Here is a 22,478-nt window from a genome sequence, read left to right as displayed (position 1 = left end):
CAGGGTGTTGTATGTATTGCCCGACATATTTCAGACTCCGCGGCAACTGGCTACTGCTCAACAACGTTAACCTCAGCTGCCACGTAAAAATATCATAGTGGAACCACCTTTAAGACGCGTGCACTTTGTAACCCGAAGTTGTACCGAAGTAATACATCAAAGTTCTTGACCCAGTCGCGATTGGATTCCCTCAACTTGTCCAAACCTTCAACGTTGCCCCACAAAATGAGCTCTAAGAAAGAGAAGCCCATTCACTCTCTGATTGCGGGTACGACGGCTGGAGCAATTGAAGCGTGAGTGAAGTAATTTCCCACTGCCAGAGGCATTGCTTATTCTCAGAAGATAGATTCGTGACATACCCTACTGAGTTCGTGAAGACACGGTCACAGTTTGGTGGGCAGGTGGGTAGTTCTTTTCCTCCGTTATTTATCAAGTTGACCGGTTTATTACTTTTTGACCAGCGAGAGTCGCCTTTGACTATCGTCCGCTCGACTTTACGCGAAAAGGGTGTAACGGGTCTGTACTCGGGATGTTCGGCACTCGTGATAGGCAATTCAGTCAAGGCTGGCGTTCGGTTCGTGAGCTATGATCACTTCAAGAGCATGCTTGCAGACGCAGAGGTAATCTTTGTCAAATATTGACCAGGAATAATTGTCTGAGCATATTTGAAGGGCAACGTCAGCGCGCCTAGGAGTCTGCTTGGTATGTGAGCTCGGTGTGTGGAATGCATTTCTCTGATGATGAAAATAGCTGGTCTTGGAGCTGGTATGATGGAGGCTATCACTGCTGTTACTCCTTCAGAGACTATCAAGTACGAGTGGATTTCTCCATGCTCTTCTAATCTAATTCATGCTCCTTGTCATTTCAGGACCAAAATGATTGATGACGCCAAGCGTCCAAACCCGCAATATCGCGGTCTTGCTCATGGAACGATGTCTATAATTCGACAGGAAGGCATTTTCGGCATTTATCGAGGGCTCTTTCCCGTTGTGAGTGTTTTCAACGTGTATATAATATATGCATTTGTTAATAGTGAATGATAGATGATGCGTCAAGGAGCTAACTCCGCAGTACGCTTTACGACATACACGACTCTGAAGCAGTACGTCCAGGGAACCACGCGACCAGGCCGACAGTTGCCTCCAGGAATCACGTTTGCGATTGGTGCAGTAGCTGGTCTGGTAACAGTCTACTCGACACAACCGCTGGAGTGAGTGCTGTCTTTGTATGCGTTGCTGAGAGCTCATTGTTTTCCATAATCACAGTGTGATCAAGACGCGGATGCAGTCGCTGTCGGCGCGCCAGCAGTACCGTAACTCTTTCCATTGTGGATACAGGATCTTGACCGAGGAGGGAATCTTGCGGTTTTGGACTGGTACAACGCCACGGCTGGCCAGATTAGTTGTGCGTTTTTTCATTATACGACGTTGAAGTTATTCAAATTCTACTCGTTGTAGATGAGCGGAGGCATCGTATTCACGGTCTATGAGAAGATTATCAGTATCATCGGTGGTCGGGAGCAGGACACGATGTAGCGTTCCATACAGGATGTTCTCGACCAAGTATGTCATCCCCCACGTACTTCTTGAGAGCGCGGTCTGAATGAATCTGAACGTGTGGGCAGTCCTTCACGCAACATAAGCCTTATCTTCAAATCCCGACAGTGGTTCATGAGCAGATATTACAGGGTTCCCGTTGCGGGAAGTGCTCGAACACTACTTGTATTCCTCAATACCAGCTGTGCTTCCATACACAGTCACAGTCTCTTGATTTCAAAGTCAGAAACTAATCTTCTCTTTCCGAGTCAATCAGGATTCTCGCAAGCCTCGTCATTTCCTCCCACTGCCTAGTTTCATATTCCGCGACCCCCTCTCCGGAAGCTTCAGCAGATTGCACAGCGTCTACAAACTCGTCCATTTCCTGCTTGGCCTGAGTAACAGTGCCGCCAGGCGAGTATATCTCCGCCAAGTGCTCATGGGAGAACCGCTCAATCCAATACCTGAGGCAACCCTGGTCAGCCACGTATGTGGGTATTTCAGATAAGCTCACTTGGAGTTCTTGTAGTCGGGCTCACGCCTATGGACGATCGAGTGCAAGTGGTCAGCATAGGGATTGCCTTCTTGGGTTTGTGCAAGCTCATGACAGCCCTTGAAGTCATCGTTGAGCAGGTTGAGGACTCGTATCAGCATAAACAGAGGCTTCTAAGCGCCTTGACGAGTTGAATACTCACCAGCTCTAACATTGGGACTGGCTGGCAGCTTGTTGATCTGAGGGGTTAGATCCTGGCGCCATATTCCCTTGGGTGTGAGCGGAGCGGGAGGTGAACGAGTAATGAGGGCCTGCACCACGGGCGACGACCAGATTTCTGACTTAGCCATCGTAGTTTACTGGAAGATCCTTGAAGCTTGAAGAGCGGTGTTGATTTCAAAGGGGCCGTGCGCTGGGAAGACTCCATACGATAATTGATCTCGTGCTGATTGGGCCATGTGACTTTCATTCTCATGATCCTCGACATATCGATTCTACAGAATCTTCCTCTTCAGAACCACCTTTGATCAACGCTCAAGCTTAAGTGCTGACCGTATCACTACAGTCCAATGTCGAATGTCCTACTTCTGAGAACTCCTAGTCAAGACAGCCCGGATAGATATGAAGATGCTTTCAGGTCTCGTGGATACCATCCAATATCAGTTCCGGTACTAGAGACCGTCATAGTTGGCCGCGAGGAGCTAGCACGCATATTAAGCCTCGGCCCAGAGAAGCAGAGCCTTTCCGGAGTTATAATTACGAGCAAACGAGCTGTTGAGGCATGGTCCGAGGCTGCTCAAGCATTGACCATTGCTGATAACAACACACCTCCCGAGCCTGGATCTGGTACGACCTATTGACCAAACGCATCATATCGGCTCACGACACCAACAGGCTGGTGGTCCGTGCCCTTCTATGCAGTCGGGGAAGCTTCATCAGACGCGCTTCGTGATCTTTGTGAGAAGACTTCTCCCTATTCACCCAAAGATATACGAGGCGGCTCAGAGACCGGGACTGCGGAACGCCTTGCGGATTCATACTTAAGGATCTTCCTTCGGGTGGGAACAAGTAGAAGGCTTCTCTACCTCACTGGAGATAAAAATCGCGACACATTACCGAGGATTCTGGAGTCGGGTGGTGTTGCATTAGACCCTCTTCAGGTCTATGCTACACAAGGCTCATCTACGTTCCCTCAAGAGTTATCGCTTGCATTGGAACATGCCAAAGGAAAGTATTTCGTAGCCTCAGATTTGCACCACGTTTGAGATCTCTAACAGGGGAGGGTTTATCCTGGGGATGGGTCGTCTACTTCGCCCCTTCAGTAGCTGAATTCGTGACGCCAATCTTACGGAACCATTTCGTCATACCTACGGTCAATTCGAGCACGGAGGATTGTGGTGAACTTTCAGAACACCCCATAGTCAAAATTGCTACGATAGGTCCCACTACGGAATCCTTTCTCCAACAGACTTTGAAGTTGTTAGTCGCAGTAACCGCGAGAAATCCCAACGCGGAGGATCTTGCTGATGCGGTCCTTCAATACGATGAGGCACAATGACATGCGGCACTTCGTGTATACCTTTCGTCGTTTGTCACTACTGCAGAACATGCTACATATGCCCTGCCAAACCCTCCTTTCACTCTTCACACAATCACGCCAAATTGACCTACGGAATGAGAAGCTTTACGAAAACCTTACGAATGTCGGGCACTAATAATTCAATGCAATTTGTCCAGTCTACCGACACACTGACAACTTTCCAACTACACACGCTCTTTTGCACCACGTTCTTTACTCTTTGTATCTCCTCAACCTGAACGGCAGCGTAAAGCGGTTCCCTCGGACTATCTCACTGTCACGACATGAACTCTCCACTGATGCAAACAGGAGTATGGCCGCCTCGTCAACCAACTTGCTGCCTCCCAGTGCACTAGGTCGCTCGAGATCGTCATCGACGGCGAGCGAGTATGGTACAGGATTTGCGGGACCAAGCAGGTCTTCAAGTCCGTCACCACATGAAGTGAGTTCTAGAGATGATACCCAGTGTCCTTGGTTGATTAAGTTCGCGGATAGAATTCACATCGCTGACAAAGTATGCCAGCGCTCATCCAATAACGTATGCTGTTGATGACGTCTATCTACAGTATTCCTTGAATATCAATCCCGAAGACTGGGGTGCGAGCGCCCTGAATGCAGGCACGCCTGAACCAGATGATTACCTTCACAATCCAGACCCAAAGCGTGATCTCAAGAATGACAAAGGTCACATTTTCACACCCGCGCAAGGCATGCAAACCTAGGATGCCTATTCCTTTTATCGTCGTGATGCTTATGTTATTGTAAGTTGTCTCACGTCCAGGGTGTATGTACTATCTTCCGATAGCCTTGGTAAGTTGGTGCACCATGCAGGATTTGGTAGCTGATGCAGTTGGGCGAAGTGTTTCCCATCTTCAGTCACTGTCGAAGAAGAAGCCAACTCCTCAGAGTGGATTCAATCTGGCGGCATCAATGCAACTGGGCAGATTCCTCGATGCCTGGGAACCGCGGCCTCATAGATGTCGATACTCCGCCGAAGCCTACACGAAAGCATCGTACATGAACCCAAACGATTGTGGGACCTCGTTTTCTCTGACGAGTTCCAAGTTGAAGGACGGACATTCTATCCCCGGAGACGATCCATACTGGAAGCTCCAAGCTTGCACTACTGGGGCACGGTGAGTCAAGGTCGTGCACATAGATTTATGGGACTGAAACATTGGACAGGATGATTTGGAATGGTATGATCCAAGTCAAGTAACAACGAAAGGAGGCGCATTGCGAATCACGTTGGCAAAGGTCGATCCTGTTTTTAACCGCAACCTTACATACAAGTCAGGCATGGTAAGCTAAGATTGTCTCTTCTTGGCAGGCTCATGTATATAGTATTTCGTAGGTCCAAACATGGTAATGAGTTCGACGCCATGTTGCCTTCAACACTAACGAGGACCTACAGGAATAAATTCTGTTTCACAGGAGGCCTCATTGAGAGTGAGCATATACGTTGTCTACTGCCAATACTTACTAACCACTGTCATGTAGCTTCCCGTTATTCTGCCGGGATCAAAACAATGTCCAGTAAGTAGGCTGTTATAAGGCAATCGCATCTGCTGAACTACTGTTGAAGTGGTCTTTGGCCTGCTGTGTGAGTCTCTGTGTTGTTAGATACGATCAAGTGATTCATATTTCTATCAAGCTGGACAATGGGAAATCTAGGTTGTACATCGTTGTCCCATCGTTTCGGCTTTTCAAACCATTAGCATAGGTCGTGCAGGCTTCGGAGCTAGTTTAGAAGGATTGGTTAGTGAATGAACCGCTATCGAAGAGGTTGTGTTAACCAGACTAATTCAGTGGCCATACTCGTACGACAGTTGTGACGTTGGCACGTTGCCAAATCAAACTTATCCGGGGACATCCAAGCCGCTCGCCGCTTTACAGAACGGCGATCCCGCCCATGGTGACGTATTGGTCAGTTCACTGCACGAATTGTCGTCCTAAATCCTCACTATCCCACTTGTTTTGCAGTCATTTTTGCCTGGTCAACGCCTGTCTGCTTGTACCTGCCCTGGTGAATCACATCCTGGCCCAGTCCGTGCAAATGGCGATTATGTTGGTCGTTCCGCACCGGAGATCGATATATTCGAGGCAACGGTCGATGGTGGGGTTGGCAAGGTTCGCTGACTCCAAGTCCCCATTGGCGTTGACTCACAATCTCATGAAGGTGTCCCAATCATCGCAATGGGCTCCATTCAACGTAGGTCTGGATTATAACTGATTGGACTGCTATTGACTATTTCCCAGGCGGAATACAAGTGGCTGAACACCTCCGACAATTTGAGAATCTATGATTCAGACATCACTGTGCTGAATCCTTACCACGGAGGTATGTGCTCATTCATTATGGTGGGTTTGTACCTAACAGTTGTGCAGGGGCATATCAACAGACTACTAGTGGTCTCTCGCTCACGAACCAAGATTGCTATGAGCTTGACCAGGGTTGCTACAGCGTGTACGGCTTTGAATACAAACCAGGGTTTGTAGAAGCTCGACAACACTTCATGCTCAGTACTCACATTCACCTCCAGGTTCGACGCCGGATACATCACCTGGATTAGTAGCGGCGAGGCTGTCTGGACAGTTTACTCTGGTGGACTTGGGCCCGATACTGAGACCGAGATTGGTCCGCGTCTCGTTTCTCAAGAACCCATGGTATGCCAATCTTTCTCGCATCGAGTCAAAAACTAACCACGCTGTGTAGTATATCATTGCCAACCTTGGATTCTCACTCAATTTCGGAGGGATTGATTTCGCGAACCTCCAATTCCCTGCGACGATGTCGATTGATTACATCCGCGTCTACCAGCCTTCAAATGCTCACAATATTGGATGTGATCCCCCCGACTTTCCGACTGCCACTTACATTGAGACGTAAGCACCAATTCCAACCAGATGTTTGACTCTGCTGATCGATTCCCCAGATACAAGGACGCTTATACCAACTTTAACCTCACTGGGTGGAGCTTCCCCAACTATAATCAGACAGTACCTAAGAACAGATTGAACGGAGGGTGCTGAGCACTTGCCATTCGTGCATTCACGAGCGTGGAGGATCATAAATTACTGGGATTTGGCTTATTTCATTGCATATCATTTCACAGCATTACGCACATTTTACTGATCATTCTTGCACATTGGACTTTGCATATCATCATCATCAGACTTGCACATATCCGCATCACATTCACAAGTGTTATAGCAATGGATCGTTGATTTTTGATCACGTGAGGAATCGCGTCACGGTCAGCCGCTACCTTACTAGGTCCCCGACCTTTATCATCTGCACTACTTGTGTTCATATTTACTACCATCCTCACAGCTACTTCACATTCCTTATACAACGCGAAACGCCCTTTTTGTAATGCCTGCTACCTCGCGAAAACGAACATCTCGCACCCGGTCCAGATCAAAGCCATACGAGCGGCGAGTTGCTATCCCACATTCTTCCAGTCCTGCGCTTTCAGATGACAAGAAGGGTGACGAACGCTCTCCTTCACTAATCTTGGACACGGCGGACAACCCTGGGTTTCCTACATATACTCAGTACAAACGCATAGAGACCACATACCTAGAGTCGCTGTCCCCGCGGAAGCGCGACAAAGCGCTCATATCTCAGTCCACGTTCGACAAGATCTGGGATGTACTACACCAACCAGACGCATGCATTATCGGGACACCGCAGTTTCGCTTCTGGGTCCGCAAGATGTTCACGCTTAGCACGCCCGACGCCGAGGATGACAGCGAGGCACCGGTCGTGATCCTCCATGAGAACAGACCAGTCGCCGTTCAGGAGCAGCTGTATGAACTCTTCTGTTACTGTCATAAAGAGTCCAGTCACGGCGGTCGGGACAAAACCTGCGCTATCATCCGCCAGCACTACTCATGGGTCCCGAAAGAGCTTACTGCGCAGTTTGTCAAAGCTTGCCCTACATGTACCTTCAAAAGAAGCGGCAACCCGGAGCTTATTGCGTTAGTTCAGGAGAGAATGTCCCCGCACGAGCTGAAGGAGGAATTCGAAGAATCCCAAGATTCGCTGTGCCGACCAGGTTCCCCTGAACGAGGCTGGCAATTCACCGGAGGTCCGCACGATCAGTCCGCAACACCCCTCAATCAGACTGCGGACGTCGCCCTTCCACTTGACACTATAAAAGGCTCTTCATCCACACCTTCACCGCCCCTGTACTTGCGAGGTGCCTCGGCTAAGTTATTCTTGCATCCCCGACCACTGTTGCTTAATTCCCCGCCGCAAGACCTCAGCGAGATACATTCGAGGCAAATGCTCGTCGGCTTCTCGCGCAGAGACTTGCGCCCATTGACCTTGGACATCGCGAGCCTGAGTAGTCATTCTAATGCGAAGCCAGGTGACCTGCCATCTCTGGCAGACGCTTACTGGGACAGCACGAAGGATGACCAGTACAGGTTGACTGCTCTGTGGCCCGAGAACATCTCAGACTCGCTCCCTCCTGAACTCCAGCGTCTTCAACTATCGGGCCCGGTTTGTACTCAGCACGTACACAATGACCAGATCGATCCTGTTCTGCTGACTGGGGAGAAGACAACCAGAGAAAGAGAGGACTGTGTGGGCGAGGTGTCTCCCATGTTATCATTCTCGCCGCTCGGCTCCAGTGCGTCGCCTATGCTCGGATACCCGTCTCCATTAACTCCCATGGAGCAACCGCGTCACGGCCTGTATGAAGATCGGACACCGCCAAGACTAGAGATCGGTCTAACGCCTTCTCGATTGCGGTTCGGCAGTATGTCATCGTACCTGACACCTACGCTGAGTTCTGCGGCGAGCAGCAGGTCAATTCCTGGCTCCGAACTCCATATCTCGCCTGCCACCCTTTCGCCACCATTGTCACCCCCGATTTCGCCATTCACTAGTGCTTCACCTACGCCTGCCAAGGAGGGAGGGACCGCTGAGGGGGAGTTGACGATGATGTAGATGAGATCTCAGTGATTTATGTTGCAGGAATTATGTACATACCTTACCCATTCATTCAAAACGGTAGACGAGACTAGTCCAGACGCTGCATGTGCATAACTTGAAATATGTTAATCACCTTTATCGACGAGGCAGGCCCGCAAGAGTACACGAATTCGGCTCGGGAGAGACGGAAAACTGGTCTCCTGTGGAGAGTACAATCACTGTCGGGCAGATGGCATCGAAATCGGGCGTTCTTGGAAGGCGACATTTTTGGCGAAAGTTTCAGGGAGAGTCTAGAGACTTCGTGTCTCTCTCACTGAGGCTTCGGAAGTCGGACGTAGAGCAGCAAATTCGTGTTGAGGGAGTGACCCGCAAAATTTAAGCCTCCTACTCACAGCATCTAACCTCGAGTTCTTCTCCACCAGGTTCTGGGGGCCCACGGCTAGTGCAAGGCCAGTACACTATAATATCGGGGACGGAAGAACCTTTGTAGCTCAGACTTCTGGGCGACCATTGGCTGCAACACCCCTGCGACATATCAGTGCGGGCTTTGATTTTCTTGGGTGATTTCGCCTGGACCAAGATCAGTACATCAAACAGGTGGATGATCTTCATAACTCACTGATAGAGACTCTACTCGAGTTCAATAACCTCCACATTAAACTGGAGAAAAATGAGTCAATGTCAGACCTCTTTGGAAAATGGGAAGAACATACAAATCCGCGGTCTGGATCATTCTGAAAAAAATATATTCTGTCTTATCTTGCCTAGCTCGTGTATACTAAACTTTCTGACCGACACAACCTCGACATAAGGACGTCACTGACTTCCTTCCCATCACTATTGTAGATGAGTTTTTCACCACTCGTCTGCCGGCGCTTGACAGCTAGCGGGCTGAAGTACATCATGTGTGATCTGTACTCCGTGGCATGCGAGACGCTACCTGCTCTCGTACCGATTGCAAGGAATGCCTGCAAAACTCAATTCCCTGGGCCGCTAACGCCAACTCCTAAATGTTGCTCGAAAACACGAGCATTTAAAGGGCCCCAATACTTCCACAGCATTGTCCCTGCCATTCCTTTAAAGAAGTCGACATTTAAGAAAATCTCCGTAGAAACGACGAAGATGAGATGCAGAAAGGACGCGACACTGGTAGTAGTCGGTGTTTAGGATCCGAGATCTACATCATTTATCGTCCACCGCAAGAAAGTGAGGCAGCTCTTCATGCTTCAGACATGTCCTCGATGGAATCAAATTGCCGTCGAGAACCACCAACAGTGACCAATTTATCGTTTCCAAGAAAACATAATATGACACCAACTATAACATGATAATTTCAAGTTTAACGTATCACCGAGGACACTCTATATCGAACGCTAATAAGCACCGAGTCTTTCAAACATGTCTAACCAAAACTCACATTGGACGATATTGAGTTGTTGCCAGTCCCAAATTTGTATCCACCAGGTCCATACGGCCTGCGTGCCCACATAACTAAGCAACGGAGAGCACCGGAGATCGATATGGATGCCAAAACCCTCGACTTTGGATTGTTTTGGAGCGCATATTGATCTCCAGTTAGTGTTGCCGTCGAGGCGAGTTAAACTCGATGTGAAATTGATTCGGTTCGAAAACGACCAAAATCGTTGATTTGGTGTACTTACATAATATCCAAACATCGTAATCCCCTGTCAGGCTGTGAATGGCCCCAGGAATATCATTACAATGAGCTCGACATAACTGCCACTCCAACATCGAAGGAATTTTCTATATTTTTGCTCAGCTATTCTCGGAATTGAGACCCAGGCTAGAACCATTGGACCCTCAGTGAACGGTTGGATAGCTCACAACTGTTGCAAGTAATGTTGTTAACCCCATGTTGTCGCAGCAGAACGTTGGCCTGTGGACACTTTCTCATCTCAGTCCTGAACAACCCTTACACTTGAATTTTCGCCAATGCACGCTATCTCCACTTCAAACTCCAAGTGGATCTTTCGAATCACTTCAGAACATTTCACCAGGTTCACTAACTCCTGCACCCAATGTGAATGGTGATGAAGGCTTCTCACATTACTATCCAGTGCTACAGGTTTCATCTGCACAAAATCTTCACTCGTCATATGGGCCATACAACCCTCAATTGATGCAGGCCATGCCTGCTCACCAACTCGACAGCAATCGCCTCGCGGTCCTTATCGGCTGGATTTGGCCGCATGAACAACCTGAAAGTAAATGTGCGGCGCTCATCTTCTGCTACTAATAGCACTATCCCTCCAACTCCTACCATCATCGTCTCTGAACCAGTGGTACACTCCCCGACACTGGAAACCACGGAGGAACGCTCCCACAAGGAACTCGAACGTGACAGGAAGGATGCCGAATGCGAGTTTTCTCATTACGAAGATGCAGGTATACTACCTGAAACAGCTGAACGGACAACATATATTGTTTGTTTCTGGGAGGTACGTGATATATTTCTGTCTGCAATTCACAAGGTTAACAGGTATCATGTCAGCAAAAAGAACGTACACTTCCGCTTCTATTTCGCGTCGCTATGGATGTCCTGCCTGCTCAAGCTTCATCTGTGCCTTCTGAGTGCATATTTTCATCCAGCAAAGAGACCTGCACTCTACGGCGCAGCAACTTATCTCCGACCACACTTGAAGCACTACAAGTCCTAAACTTCATTTACAAGTAAGACCGCCTCAATTTTACAGAGGACCTGGGGCTGATGAGCGGGACTACATGATATCTGGACCTGTGACTCCCGGAGCAGTTGACAAGTTAATGGCTGCTGGGAATCTTCGCGAGCTTTACAAGTTGTTCCAGAATGCAAGAGACATTGATTACAATTAGTATACTTGCTGGTCGTGTACTAGTAACTTGCAAATAATCGTCGTTGTGGGCATGCAAAATCCCTAGCTTCTCATTGGCTGGACTACTGGTCCGTATCACTCCGAACTCATTTCCAAATCGTGAGGTGAACGAGGTGCAAATCGTTTCGACTCGTTAGTCCGATCTGTGTCGATTTACCACAATTTTCAGAACTTTGAGAGTACGTGGGTAGACTCTACCATAGACTACGCGTAGAAAATTGTAGAAAATCCGGGAGCATTACTAATTCTTTTCGTGGAAAGTGAGCCGAATCCATAGACCATTCGTAGACTTACGTAGACTTTCCGTAGATCGACCAAACAACTTCAGCGGAGTTTATTGCCTCGGCTGTGATCATTGCCTGGAACAGCGTCGGGCATATATACGGCAACGGCAAGCCAATGTTTTCGCCATCTGCCCCCCCACTATGTCACTTTGCCTGGAGCAGCGTCTGGCGCAACGGCAAGCCAATGTTTTCGCTATCTGCCCCACTGCTATGTCACTTGGACCTACACCTGCTACAAGTTAGACTGTTACTAAATCAATGTGCACAATATGTGCACAATATCCAGGACGAGTCACCGTCTCAGTATAAAATTTGTAGTATGTTCACAGTGACTTTTCTTCGTAGGATGTTTCACTGATGTGGTATGACTGATACAGTCCTGTGTACCAAAGCTGACTGCCGCAACTTGAAGCAGGGTACTCAGCCACGGAAGGCCAACAGGAACTGCATACAACGCTACTGCAAGCAGTGTTGTGAGGTGGTGGGAGGGTGTAGGGTCCACCGAGTCGCATCCATATCTCCTCCAGTTGCTGCTCAACAGCATGAAAGCTCGATCATACCACCGCTTGCCACCGTTAACCCCACATCTACTCAGCTTGACCACCCTCCAGTTACTATACCTGAGGGCCCCTCGACTACATCCCAATCTTTAACTACCACTCAGTCGCTCCCAGCTGCTTCACGAGTTTATGCCCGGCCGTTAGACCCCAATTATGCACGGAACTATGTTCTTGGGCACCAGCGGACGTTGGTGGCTGAACAGCGCTTTCAAGCCAACCAAAGTCTGAGTATCATGATCCGCAATATGATCGACGTAGTCCTCTGGTTGAAGGTGTGTCTTCTACATTTATTTGATGGTTTCTTGGCGCTGACTAGTCAACTCGAATAACGCTAGAACAACGACCCTCCCCACCTGGTGAGGCTTACATGCACCACACCTGGAAAGTTCGTGCCAGGAGACCATTCGCTATTGATGAGATTCGACCTCGGAGACTATATCGCAGTATATTGCAGTGATCAGCATGCCTGGATCGAGCAAGACATTAAGACTCCACTTCTCAGTCCCCCGAATTCAACCATCCTCCTCCGCTCTATTGATCTCACTGACAATCACACGCTACACGGATTCGCTGAGAGGGTCTTATCCCTTAGTTGCACGCCTGCAACCGTCCAATCTCCGTCAAAGCGAGCCTTTAGTGCCACAGGTATGCATCTCTCCCGATTGGATGGGATCACCTCGCCGTTGAAGCGGCAGAGGAATGCCAGTAGTAACAATGCTGTGAGCCCGGTTCTCATCTCTCCACAGTCGCCCACTCCTTTACCGCTTATCGAATCACCTAGTCCCACCGTGATGTCACCTCTGTCACTCACCACAGGTGACTCGGACACGTCACCTGTGTCAGCCACGGTCCAACCTAACGCCTCTGCTACTGTCCCTCCAGGTGCCCAAGCACGATTTCCTTGGAAGTATGCATGCGATATGGTTCCCCGTATTCAGCTCTTCGTCGATTTATCAGACGATCAGATGATCCAGACCCTCTTCGCTACTACTTTTCCGAATTGCACCTATACTAAGGCAACATTTTATAAGCATTGTGCCGCTTATCGGGCAGCTATCAGGAACTCGGGGGATAAGGTGGAATATGCCGTCAATGCAGGATATAGTCCCGCTGGCCTGTGGAACACTCTCTTGGCGGAAATCAAAGCTAACACCCTCAGTCTTACTGGTAGTAATGGCCTGGGTAGCGTCTCAAACTCGGATGCGAAGTGTAAGTGTAATCTGATTTACTAATTCCACAATTGGCTAATCCTTGTCCTTCAGATCATATACTGCCTCCGAGTTTACTATCAATGGACCCATCTACCACTGACACTGAATTACTCCTTACTCCGAGTTTACTACCAGCAGACCCATCTACCACTGACACTGGATTACTCCCTACTGACTTGACCGGTGATATGAGTGATGCTCTTGCGTCACTATTCTGGAGCATAGAGGAGATGAACCATGATGCCATAGCAACCACCAATTCTGAATTTCCATTAGATTTTACGAGTTATCCCCAAATCGATCCCTTTCCCGTCGATACATTTCCCGCTTGGTTAAATGATCCCTCTCCTGTAGATTATTCATTTATGGGACCTGACGGTCGAGCCTTACCATCCTTACCACCTTTTCAATTAGACTAATTATCGCACCGAAAGTTCTACTAGTTGATTCAACTGTTTATTATCCATGAAAATGTGACCTCCTTCAGAGTCCGTCTGATGCAGGTCTTGCTCTGCCAAATCTATGGGATTTTCCAGTCGACCGACAACGCATGGGAGCTCATCCATTACAGGTTGCATGGTGTACCAAAATCATTCTCCAGTCGACCGAAAACACATGGGAGCTCATCCATTACAGGTTGCACGGTGTACCAAAATCATTCCTGTTGACTGATGGTAGGTCCACTATACAGCAACCCCGAAACGGTTCATAGAATGTATCCCCACCTACCGCGAGTCAATCTGGTTCCAGCACATCGTCCAGCATTCAAGCTAACTTTACTTTGAAAATGCGTGATTTGGGACCAGCTCTGAAGGCGGCATATGTATGGCGCATGCAGCCTCGGCTTTCTTGGGGATCTATTGGAGGCAGGGTTGCCGTAGTGTAAATTTCGAAGATCTGCACGTTAGACTTGAACGCTGGAGGAAGAATTTCAAAGATCCGCAGACGGCGCTGCGCGCCATCACAAAACTCTTAAGACTATGCTCGTGCCTCGATAGAGTGACAACATGCACACAAGAGATAGAATTATAAACAACAAAAATCTAGACAATGTATGTAGTGCAAACTATGTAATTATGTAATGCGAACAGCACCGGTGCACTAGTCACTGCCAAACAGAGCATCCATAGAAATCGTCCAAGGAGAATGTCCTCGTCTCTCTGACTCTGAGATAACATAGCGGTTCCGGCGTTTGATCATTTCATCAAGGTAAAAGTTATACCGGTGTACAGACATGTCCCGCAGGATTGCCTGATACCCACCTAGCCATACATTTGTCTGTTCGCAAATCGAGGTATTGAATTGCCACTTGCCACCAGAAATGAGCTCTGGGAAAGCAGCAGGGTTGCAGTGCTGCTGACAGTAGGTGTCAGTTTCCTTGTGTTTCGAGTTGAAGTGAAACATGTCCACAGGCATCCCTGTTGCGGCGAAGTGGTCATCACCAATAGCATCTTGGTGAGCGCGGAGCTTGCAGTTGTTGTCGAAGACGAAAAATTCAGGTGTTGATGCGGCAGTAGGGAATACCGTCTTTGCAAATTCCTTGAGTTTAAACGTTAAGGGTTAGCACACATCAGTGAGACTGTATATAACTCACATTAACAGCGGAGACAGCCTCGGACCCAAAAAATGTAGCCCACACTAATATCACCCCACAAGGCCGCATGATAAGCTGCTCATTATGGGTTCGGCGTCGACCAAACCTTGCTCTGAGGTGTCTGTTGCTGTTCTCCGGCTTACCGTCACACTCAGAGTCAAGGATCACCTCGAGATCTTTGTCTGCGCTGTTAGAGTTACTACCACCACTATCAGAGGCTGAAGGAACAGAGTCCAAGGGCAATGTAATGCCAGCCCTCTTGAGCCGCGCTCGCAGCTGGAAGAGAGCTTTTGCAGGCTTGAAGTAGGTGTCTTCAAGAGCCTGGTGGTCCACATTGCCGCATGTTCGAGATCCAGTGGTATGGAGCTCATCACAGCCATCGACCGCGCACCGCTGGTTCAAGTCTTGATGGTCTGGACAGAAGCGATGACGGTTGGTCATAAGCGGGACTTTGCAGTCGTGCACTGCGCAACAAGGGTGCCTGATAGTATTACCATCACAAACAGCTGCTTGGATCTTTGCTGCGGCGTGGAATCAATCTGAGTATGACGCCTTGCGCTTAACAAATGATTGACTTACTTTTTGGGTCGTCACCAATGACGATGAAGCATAAGTCACAGGCATGCGGGTATGCTTCCTGCCCAATACCTTCCATTTCTTTGTTGCGCTCACTCAGCGCAATGTCAATTCGGGTCTGTTGTTGCTCATCGTGGGGAAGAACGAGGCAACTGTTATGCTCTGCCTTCTCCAGTAGCAGTGAGTAGATAAAAAAAACCGTTCAGGACGTCAGTGTCGCACATTCGAAGGGTATACTGCCATGAAAATTCCTCATCGAAAGCTTGCGAAAGTGTAGCGTCAAAAGCACGCCTATTGTTCAACATGTAGGCGTGCCGTTGAGCAAGTGCGTAGTTGTACACACGAGCGCAGTTCATACTAGACATCCTGAAACAAAAGGTTACATCAGAGAAAGACGAGAATTTGCCACGTACCATCCGAAGACTTTTGTTGCTGCAAATAATTCCAACAGCGCAGCTTCAATATAGAAATGCCTTGCGGCTTGAATGACGCCGGGAACACCAGCATAGTACATGCGTGTTGAGTCGGCATTGTGAATCCAATAGTTGGGGTAGTATCTGGTGTGGCATTCTGGGTGAAGTGGTCAGTAGGCGTTACTGGAAGATAACGAACATACGACGACAATATGTTGATACCGAATGGACCGGGAGGGAGCCATCTCGTAGCGTAAAGAGGCTAGCCCGAAATTTATTGACATCCATGAGAGTGGCTACTTCATCGCCATCACGGTAGTTCGTGCACTCAGGACTCTGGCATACACGTGTCGGCGGATACAAGTCGTGATATCCTATGAGGTTCAAACATGTCAGTGAAGGAAGCAAAACAATGAACAGCAACGCACCAATACCACGCATAAGTCCATGACAATTAAAAGCCTCAATCTCCTTGTCAGTTGGGAGTACTGTACCATGAGTCCAAATAACCTGATGCAATGCTACCCAGCATGCAAGGATAGTGGGTCGGTCTTGGCCAAGTGCGCCAGCAAGAAGGAGTATAACGACTTCTGGAGGGTGGGTGGGTGGATGGCAGATGTCGGTCATGCACTGGTGAATGAATGGTTTCGCCATGCATGCAAGCCGAACGAAGGCCGTGAGGTCGGAGAAAGTGAGATCAGACGCATCCAAGGACGCAAGCAACTGACGGATGTCCGTCATGAAGGGGATCAGAGGGACGTCAATGATGATGAGGAAGGGGATCAGAGGGACGTCGATGATGGTGATGAGGATGAGGATATATGTTGCTAATAATGTTGTTTGGTCGTTCTACGTAGACTCGCGTAGACTGCGGTAGACTGCGGCAGACTGCGGTAGACTGCGGTAGATTCTGCGGAGTTATCCGAACTGAGTCTACCAATTTTCTACGCGAGTCCACGGTAGATTCTACGTAGATTCTACCCATGCACCTTACATGCCCTCACAATTTTCCACCTCGATTTGTTTTGATTCGATTCGCCTCGGCGGCAACACTACTTCCAGCTGCCAGTAGGTCAACCTTATGTAAGCAGATTCGTTGTTATAACCAAGTCGCTCCGTATCACATAACCGAACTAATGGGGCACCACAGTTTTACTGAGTCTCTGTTCGCTGGGTCTGTCAAGCAAGCAACTCTTTCGTTACTGTCATGACTCGGAAGATTCCAACCACGGCGGTCGGGACAGAATCTACGCTATCGTCATGGGTCCTGAAAGAGCTTACTGCAGTTTGTCAAAGCGTGTCTTACCTGTACCTTCAAATTAGGAGGTCCAGGAGAAGAACAAGCTGAAGGAACTAAAGCAAGTTGAAGAATCGCTTTCTTGATCAAATTCCGCTGACAATAAAGGCTGGTGCTTCACCATCATCAGTCCACAATGCCACTTGACCAAATTGTGGATGTGGCTCTTTCCCGGGACCCTACAAAGGGCTTTCCACCCATCTTCACCGTCTTGAACTTCCAAGACTCCCTTTCATTTGTCGTTGCACCCCCAGCATTCCTTGTTCAACTTCTAACCGCAAGACCTCAGTGACTCACAAATGCTCGTCAGCTTTTCGCACAAGCGGGGCTTGCCTCCCCTGACTTTGGACATCCCGAGTATATGCACTCATTCCTCGCGTTCCGGTGCGAAACGAGGTGACCTCCCGTCTTTTGCAGACGCGTACCTGGACAACACAAATGATGACCAGTACAAGTTGAACGCTCTGTGGCCCGAGAACATCTCAGACTCGCTTCCTCCTGAACTTCAGCGGCTTCAACTAACAAGCCCAGTTCGCACTCAGCATGTATTACAAAACAACCAGATCGATCCGGCTCTGCTGACCGGGGAGGACACAAACAGCCGGAGAGAGTACTACTGGGGCGAACTGTCTTCCCCAATGTCACCTTATTCGCCACTGGGTTCCGGCGTGTCACCCAGTCTCGGGTTCCCATCTCCCCTGACTCCCATGTATGCAAGTGTGGAGACCGAGGAGACAAACAGAGGAAGAGAGTACTACTGGGGCGAACCGTCTCCCCCAGCATCACCTTATTCGCCGTTGGGTTCCGGCGTATCGTCTAGTTTCGGGTTTCCGTCTCCCCTGACTCCCGTGTATGCAAGCGTGGAGACCGATCCAGCCACTGCTCGATTGCACTTCCTTAGCATGTCAGCGTACCCGGTGCTGACCTATGCGACGAGTAGAGAGTCAACGCCAGACTCCGCACTCCATTCGCCTGTAACCGTCTCGTCACACTCATCCCGACCCCTAAATATGTGATTCACCAGTCGTTCATTTACGCCTACCGAAGAGGGAGAAGTCGATGAAGCGCTGGAGGAATTTGAAGAATCGACAATGATGTCGATGATAACTTAACATTGTATGGCGCATGAATTATGTACATTATCCATTCCTTGAGGGTAAATCAGGGGATTGGTCCGAGTGGCGCATATGGTACAGCATAAACTTGAATGGAAATTTTGCCAAATTATAACTAAGAAAAAGACCAGGAAGAAATAAAGGAAGAAAAAGAAACCTTATGATGTTGAGTGAATGCTCAGAAGGTGCGATGATGAAACTTTACGTAGAAACCAAGGAGCTATGATAGCGATGAACACAAGTGGAATGAAAACTAGACCAGAAAGCGACGCAAGGACCATGAGACACGGGACATGAAGTATTGAGGCAGAACGAGAAAGATTACAGCACGAGTAGGGTATAGGCAGCGAGTAGTGGGCATGGATGCGTGTCGATGACTTTAGGGTTCCAGCCCTCAAATTATCGTTGTAAATCGGCACGCCTGTAATCGAGATTAGTGAAACTCCAAAAGACAATGAACGCGGCGCGACGTACTCTCTGATGGTGTCATATAAGAACTTGTAGCTCCTAAGATTACCTTTCAAGCGACGGATGTCAAGGCTGTACGTGTCTTTCAAACGATCTATCCGTGTCAACTCGATTGAGAAGCGAACTTCATCCCCTGCGTCCTGGCTAGTGTCACCATAAACTGTCTCATGAGTGCCCGATGGCGACGAGTCAACTGGCGATGAAGTCATGCCGCCATTGTCATCGTCCATCGACGCCTGTGACGGCGCTACGCCAGATACCTGGGACGACTGTCGGCGCATAAGCAAGCCTTTCAGCATCCCTCCCGCCGACGAGGAGTTCGACGGCACAGGTAGTCCACGCTTGTCAACCTGGTCATTGAAATTAGAAGGACCAGCAGCATCGACCGGTGAAACTTACTCCATTGGACGCTGCAGATCCAACCATCGTGAATGCAGCCAACCCATTACCGCTTCCACTGAATCCCAAGCCAATGGCACCACTCTTCTTCCTCTTCGTCCGCACACAACGGTATTTGTATTCGCTCTCCTGTTTCAGTTCAATGCCCATCCCCTCAAGCACCTGGCATACGTGTTTGATAACTTCAGGAGGAGGCCTGGTCGTGATAGTGGTCTGATCAACAGCGCCATGGTGGATACGCAAGACATCTTTCGGCGGGGACGAAGATGAGAAAATGCGTCCAGCTTTGCTGAACGAGAAGGACACGTCTTGCGTAGCAGGTGATCGGGGTGACCCCGCATTTCTGGTGTCCACTCTCGAGCCGGGAGTTGGCGAAGGATAATCTGACCTTCGAGAGGCAGACATTTCGGCGGAATCGTCTGGTAAAGCCTTGGCGGTGCTCTTCCTCCTGAACCATTGCATAACGTTCCGGGCTTTCGTCGTCGAAGCCGCCATATCCATGCCAGAGTGTAGTTCATCTTGCATCTTGCCCAGGGTGGGGAATACAGCGGTTTGCTTCTGGGGTGAGGCGATAGCAGAGGGAGGAACGCTCTTGTCGTTTTCCTTGACCGGCGTTTCCCCAGTAGGCGTCTTCTTCGAGCGCGATTTGATCGAGCGGCTGAAGGGCTCGACCATAACGGTGAGAGTGTTCCGCCGGTTCTTCTTGCTCGACTCGGCATCAGTGATGCTGTTGGATCCCCCTGGACTGAGAAGCGAAGACTTGGATTGTGAGACTGGAACATCGCTGACGCTGTTCTGCGCTGAGCCCCTCCTCTCCTCCACAATAAAGGAGGCCCCGGCAGCAGAGCTCTCCGATGGCACGCGGGACGTGGATCCATTGGTCGCAGCTTGCTCGCTATTCGTACCGAAAATCTTGCCCAAACCGAACTTGTCAATAGAGAGACCTTTTCGGTGGCGACTGGAACCAGAGCCGCTTGAATTGGTACCATTGCCTGTCTTGACAGACTGAAACGATTTTTCTTCCGTAGACATAGAGGGACTTGCTGGAGAAACAGAGACGGTAGGCGTCCGATTTTGCGCAGCACGCAAGGTCGAGGAAGAATGTTGAGGTGCTTGGGATCGTGAAGGAGTGCTGGTTGCAGGAGGGGCAGGAAGTGGCCGTGGGTTTGTGCTGAAAGAAGAGTCGCGGCTGGGCTTTTCCTTTGCAGGAGAACTGATATTTTGGGCGGAGAAGATGCGATCTGAGGTGCCTGCGCTGCCCTTCTTGGTGATAGACTGGCTGAAGTTTGGAGCGAGCTCCGGGGTCTGGTCGGTATACTCCACCTGGATTGTATGTCTATCAATGGTAGCTTTCTTCTTTGTAGCATCTGGTTGAGGTAAAGCGGATGGCGGAGGACCGTTGCGCGAAGATGGGGCACCTTGAGAGCTGCCTTCTCGACTGCTTCTCCCGGCCGATGAGGTGTTATCAGCCTTGGATATAGTAACAGGGGTATGAACGGCGTGCGAAGACAATGCGAAGGGATCATCATTGGATGATTGTACGGTTGTCGGCATAACGATGGCAGAAACTGCCCCTTTACGCGAAGTGGGAACAGGATTGGCGGGAGAAGACGAGGAATAGATGGACTGATCTACTGAACTGTCGTAGATTAACTCTGGCTGGCCAGAAGGCTGATCTCTATAGGAATGGCTCCTTGGCGGTGACCCTGAGGTGCTAGCGCTGTTTAAGATGCCTTCAACTCGTGCGCTCTGCGTCCGGGACACCTTCGCAGAATCTTTGGCTGTTGCTGCGGCGGCTGCTTGCCTCATCTGCCTTTGGTACGCCAGTCTCCTCTGCTGGTGCTGCTCCATTGCGACGTGCTCAAGATCATCCACGGTCTTCTGGAATTGGTATGAGTATGCTGATAGCCACGGATGTGCCATGATGGACCGCAGATCAGCACGCCGTGTGGGATCAGGCACCAGCATCATCGAGAGCAGATTTCTGGCTTCCGTGGAGACATAGTCGGGAAAAGAAAGGGGTGTGTTGACAATGTATTTGTATAACAAATTAATGTTATCGCCGTCAGGGTTCGCAGGGTCATCGTCAAAAGGAAGATATCCTGCGAGCATGGCATATAATATAACGCCACAGGACCAAATATCGACGGCAGAACCAACATAGAGCCCTTCTGAGATCACCAGCTCTGGAGCAGCATAACATGGTGAACCACAGCTCGTCTGCATGAGGTCGTCTGGACGATGCTCGAAGCGATTGGCGAATCCAAAATCAGTGATAATGACATTACGGTGACGATCGAGAAGTAAATTTTCAAGCTTGAGGTCGCGGTGAACGATCTTCTTTTGGTGGATGTACCAGACGCCCGAAATTAGCTGGGAAAAGAGCTTGGCAGCATCTTTCTCTTTCAAATACCGATGCGCTAAAATATGATCAAAGAGCTCGCCGCCAGAGGCGTACTCGAGGATTATGCCGATATATTTGTCCGTTTCAATCACGTCGTATAAGCGAACAATATTGGGGTGTTTAAGGGTCTGTGGATGGACGTGTATCGGCATCATGGCTTTAATCTGAGTGCTTGGATGCTCTTACCCGAAGGACCTCGATCTCACGCTCCACCTTGGACATCCGCACAGATGTGTCAATGTTGCCTCGCCGTATCAGCTTGACAGCGACTTCTTCTCCCCATTGACTGTGTAGCCCGAGCTTCACCTTCCCAAACTCTCCTTCGCCCACAGTTTGAAGTAAGAGATAGGGCCCAAACTTGGGAATCGTACGTCTTGGGTGGGCAGCATTATAGGCCACAGCAGCTGGGTGCGAATAAACGTCACGATAAGCAGGTTGGTCTTCGGCCTGCTGCTGTAGCTGCTGCTGCGAAGAGACTACTTGGTGGGACGCCCTTTGTCTCCGAGACGTAGACTGTGACGTGGATACAGTTGATGGCTGCACAGACACCGACACAGGACGCGAAGCGCCATGGTGCCGAGAAGGACCGGCGTAGGAGTTGTCCGGAATTTGAAGACTGTCCATACGAGCGAGGGAGAAAACTGGTGAAGTTAATAGTTAGACTTTGTTTTCCGGTTAAGTAGTTCGACCCGAAAGTAGTTTATAAAAACAACGCTGCTGCGTGGAGTTTGC

The 22,478-nt window shown here is 49.3% G+C and overlaps 11 protein-coding genes across 11 annotated transcripts; 7 read left to right on the top strand and 4 right to left on the bottom strand.

The window, feature by feature from the left end:
• Positions 1-225: 225 nt before the first annotated feature.
• EDB91DRAFT_1045918 (mitochondrial carrier domain-containing protein) lies at positions 226-1,535 on the top strand (the record flags this gene model as incomplete). The annotated part of the gene is made up of 9 exons (XM_041313222.1): positions 226-293; positions 347-401; positions 462-620; positions 672-702; positions 751-811; positions 869-989; positions 1,044-1,210; positions 1,266-1,404; positions 1,458-1,535. The coding sequence occupies 9 exons, from the start codon at positions 226-228 to the stop codon at positions 1,533-1,535; spliced, it is 879 nt and encodes a 292-aa protein (XP_041181720.1).
• A 250-nt stretch (positions 1,536-1,785) lies between these two features.
• EDB91DRAFT_1046137 (uncharacterized protein) lies at positions 1,786-2,378 on the bottom strand (the record flags this gene model as incomplete). The annotated part of the gene is made up of 3 exons (XM_041313244.1): positions 1,786-1,999; positions 2,050-2,176; positions 2,231-2,378. 3 exons carry the CDS (start codon positions 2,376-2,378, stop codon positions 1,786-1,788), a joined length of 489 nt encoding a protein of 162 aa, XP_041181719.1.
• Positions 2,379-2,597: 219 nt separating this feature from the next.
• Positions 2,598-3,586, top strand: EDB91DRAFT_1045932 (tetrapyrrole biosynthesis, uroporphyrinogen III synthase; the record flags this gene model as incomplete). Its single annotated transcript, XM_041313223.1, has 3 exons — positions 2,598-2,874; positions 2,923-3,226; positions 3,271-3,586. 3 exons carry the CDS (start codon positions 2,598-2,600, stop codon positions 3,584-3,586), a joined length of 897 nt encoding a protein of 298 aa, XP_041181718.1.
• Positions 3,587-3,996: 410 nt separating this feature from the next.
• Positions 3,997-4,329, top strand: EDB91DRAFT_1243986 (uncharacterized protein; the record flags this gene model as incomplete). Its single annotated transcript, XM_041322358.1, has 3 exons — positions 3,997-4,049; positions 4,103-4,121; positions 4,174-4,329. The coding sequence occupies 3 exons, from the start codon at positions 3,997-3,999 to the stop codon at positions 4,327-4,329; spliced, it is 228 nt and encodes a 75-aa protein (XP_041181717.1).
• Positions 4,330-4,584: 255 nt separating this feature from the next.
• On the top strand, positions 4,585-6,831 carry EDB91DRAFT_1303480 (glycoside hydrolase family 16 protein; the record flags this gene model as incomplete). Its single annotated transcript, XM_041325006.1, has 15 exons — positions 4,585-4,743; positions 4,793-4,909; positions 4,962-4,972; positions 5,022-5,056; positions 5,108-5,143; positions 5,193-5,210; positions 5,331-5,365; positions 5,417-5,533; positions 5,591-5,737; positions 5,787-5,819; positions 5,867-5,948; positions 5,996-6,098; positions 6,151-6,274; positions 6,324-6,493; positions 6,544-6,831. The coding sequence occupies 15 exons, from the start codon at positions 4,585-4,587 to the stop codon at positions 6,638-6,640; spliced, it is 1,284 nt and encodes a 427-aa protein (XP_041181716.1). The 3' UTR covers positions 6,641-6,831.
• Positions 6,832-6,983: 152 nt separating this feature from the next.
• EDB91DRAFT_1045953 (uncharacterized protein) lies at positions 6,984-7,577 on the top strand (the record flags this gene model as incomplete). Its single annotated transcript, XM_041313225.1, has 1 exon — positions 6,984-7,577. A coding segment is annotated over one exon (594 nt), but the record flags the coding sequence as incomplete, so codon positions are not given.
• Positions 7,578-9,771: 2,194 nt separating this feature from the next.
• Positions 9,772-10,764, bottom strand: EDB91DRAFT_1078448 (uncharacterized protein; the record flags this gene model as incomplete). The annotated part of the gene is made up of 5 exons (XM_041315020.1): positions 9,772-9,869; positions 9,970-10,043; positions 10,214-10,245; positions 10,490-10,645; positions 10,714-10,764. 5 exons carry the CDS (start codon positions 10,762-10,764, stop codon positions 9,772-9,774), a joined length of 411 nt encoding a protein of 136 aa, XP_041181714.1.
• A 1,086-nt stretch (positions 10,765-11,850) lies between these two features.
• On the top strand, positions 11,851-14,366 carry EDB91DRAFT_1078447 (uncharacterized protein; the record flags this gene model as incomplete). Its single annotated transcript, XM_041315019.1, has 8 exons — positions 11,851-11,947; positions 12,087-12,541; positions 12,586-12,625; positions 12,714-12,914; positions 13,086-13,478; positions 13,532-13,830; positions 13,968-14,154; positions 14,287-14,366. 8 exons carry the CDS (start codon positions 11,851-11,853, stop codon positions 14,364-14,366), a joined length of 1,752 nt encoding a protein of 583 aa, XP_041181713.1.
• Positions 14,367-14,581: 215 nt separating this feature from the next.
• On the bottom strand, positions 14,582-16,813 carry EDB91DRAFT_1303444 (uncharacterized protein; the record flags this gene model as incomplete). Its single annotated transcript, XM_041325005.1, has 8 exons — positions 16,492-16,813; positions 16,267-16,437; positions 16,064-16,220; positions 15,850-16,016; positions 15,654-15,812; positions 15,243-15,595; positions 15,075-15,149; positions 14,582-15,019 (listed from the first exon to the last, which is right to left on the bottom strand). Exons 1-8 carry the CDS (start codon positions 16,802-16,804, stop codon positions 14,582-14,584), a joined length of 1,833 nt encoding a protein of 610 aa, XP_041181712.1. The 5' UTR covers positions 16,805-16,813.
• Positions 16,814-17,496: 683 nt separating this feature from the next.
• Positions 17,497-18,376, top strand: EDB91DRAFT_1078445 (uncharacterized protein; the record flags this gene model as incomplete). Its single annotated transcript, XM_041315018.1, has 2 exons — positions 17,497-17,648; positions 17,671-18,376. The coding sequence occupies 2 exons, from the start codon at positions 17,497-17,499 to the stop codon at positions 18,374-18,376; spliced, it is 858 nt and encodes a 285-aa protein (XP_041181711.1).
• Positions 18,377-18,633: 257 nt separating this feature from the next.
• On the bottom strand, positions 18,634-22,370 carry EDB91DRAFT_1046069 (Pkinase-domain-containing protein; the record flags this gene model as incomplete). The annotated part of the gene is made up of 3 exons (XM_041313232.1): positions 18,634-19,293; positions 19,343-21,874; positions 21,933-22,370. 3 exons carry the CDS (start codon positions 22,368-22,370, stop codon positions 18,634-18,636), a joined length of 3,630 nt encoding a protein of 1,209 aa, XP_041181710.1.
• Positions 22,371-22,478: the final 108 nt, after the last annotated feature.

Source organism: Suillus paluster (assembly GCF_016628075.1).
Source record: "Suillus paluster strain FC165 chromosome Unknown EDB91scaffold_6, whole genome shotgun sequence".
In the NCBI taxonomy this organism is placed as follows: domain Eukaryota; kingdom Fungi; phylum Basidiomycota; class Agaricomycetes; order Boletales; family Suillaceae; genus Suillus; species Suillus paluster.
This window is presented reverse-complemented; position numbering and strand designations above follow the sequence as displayed.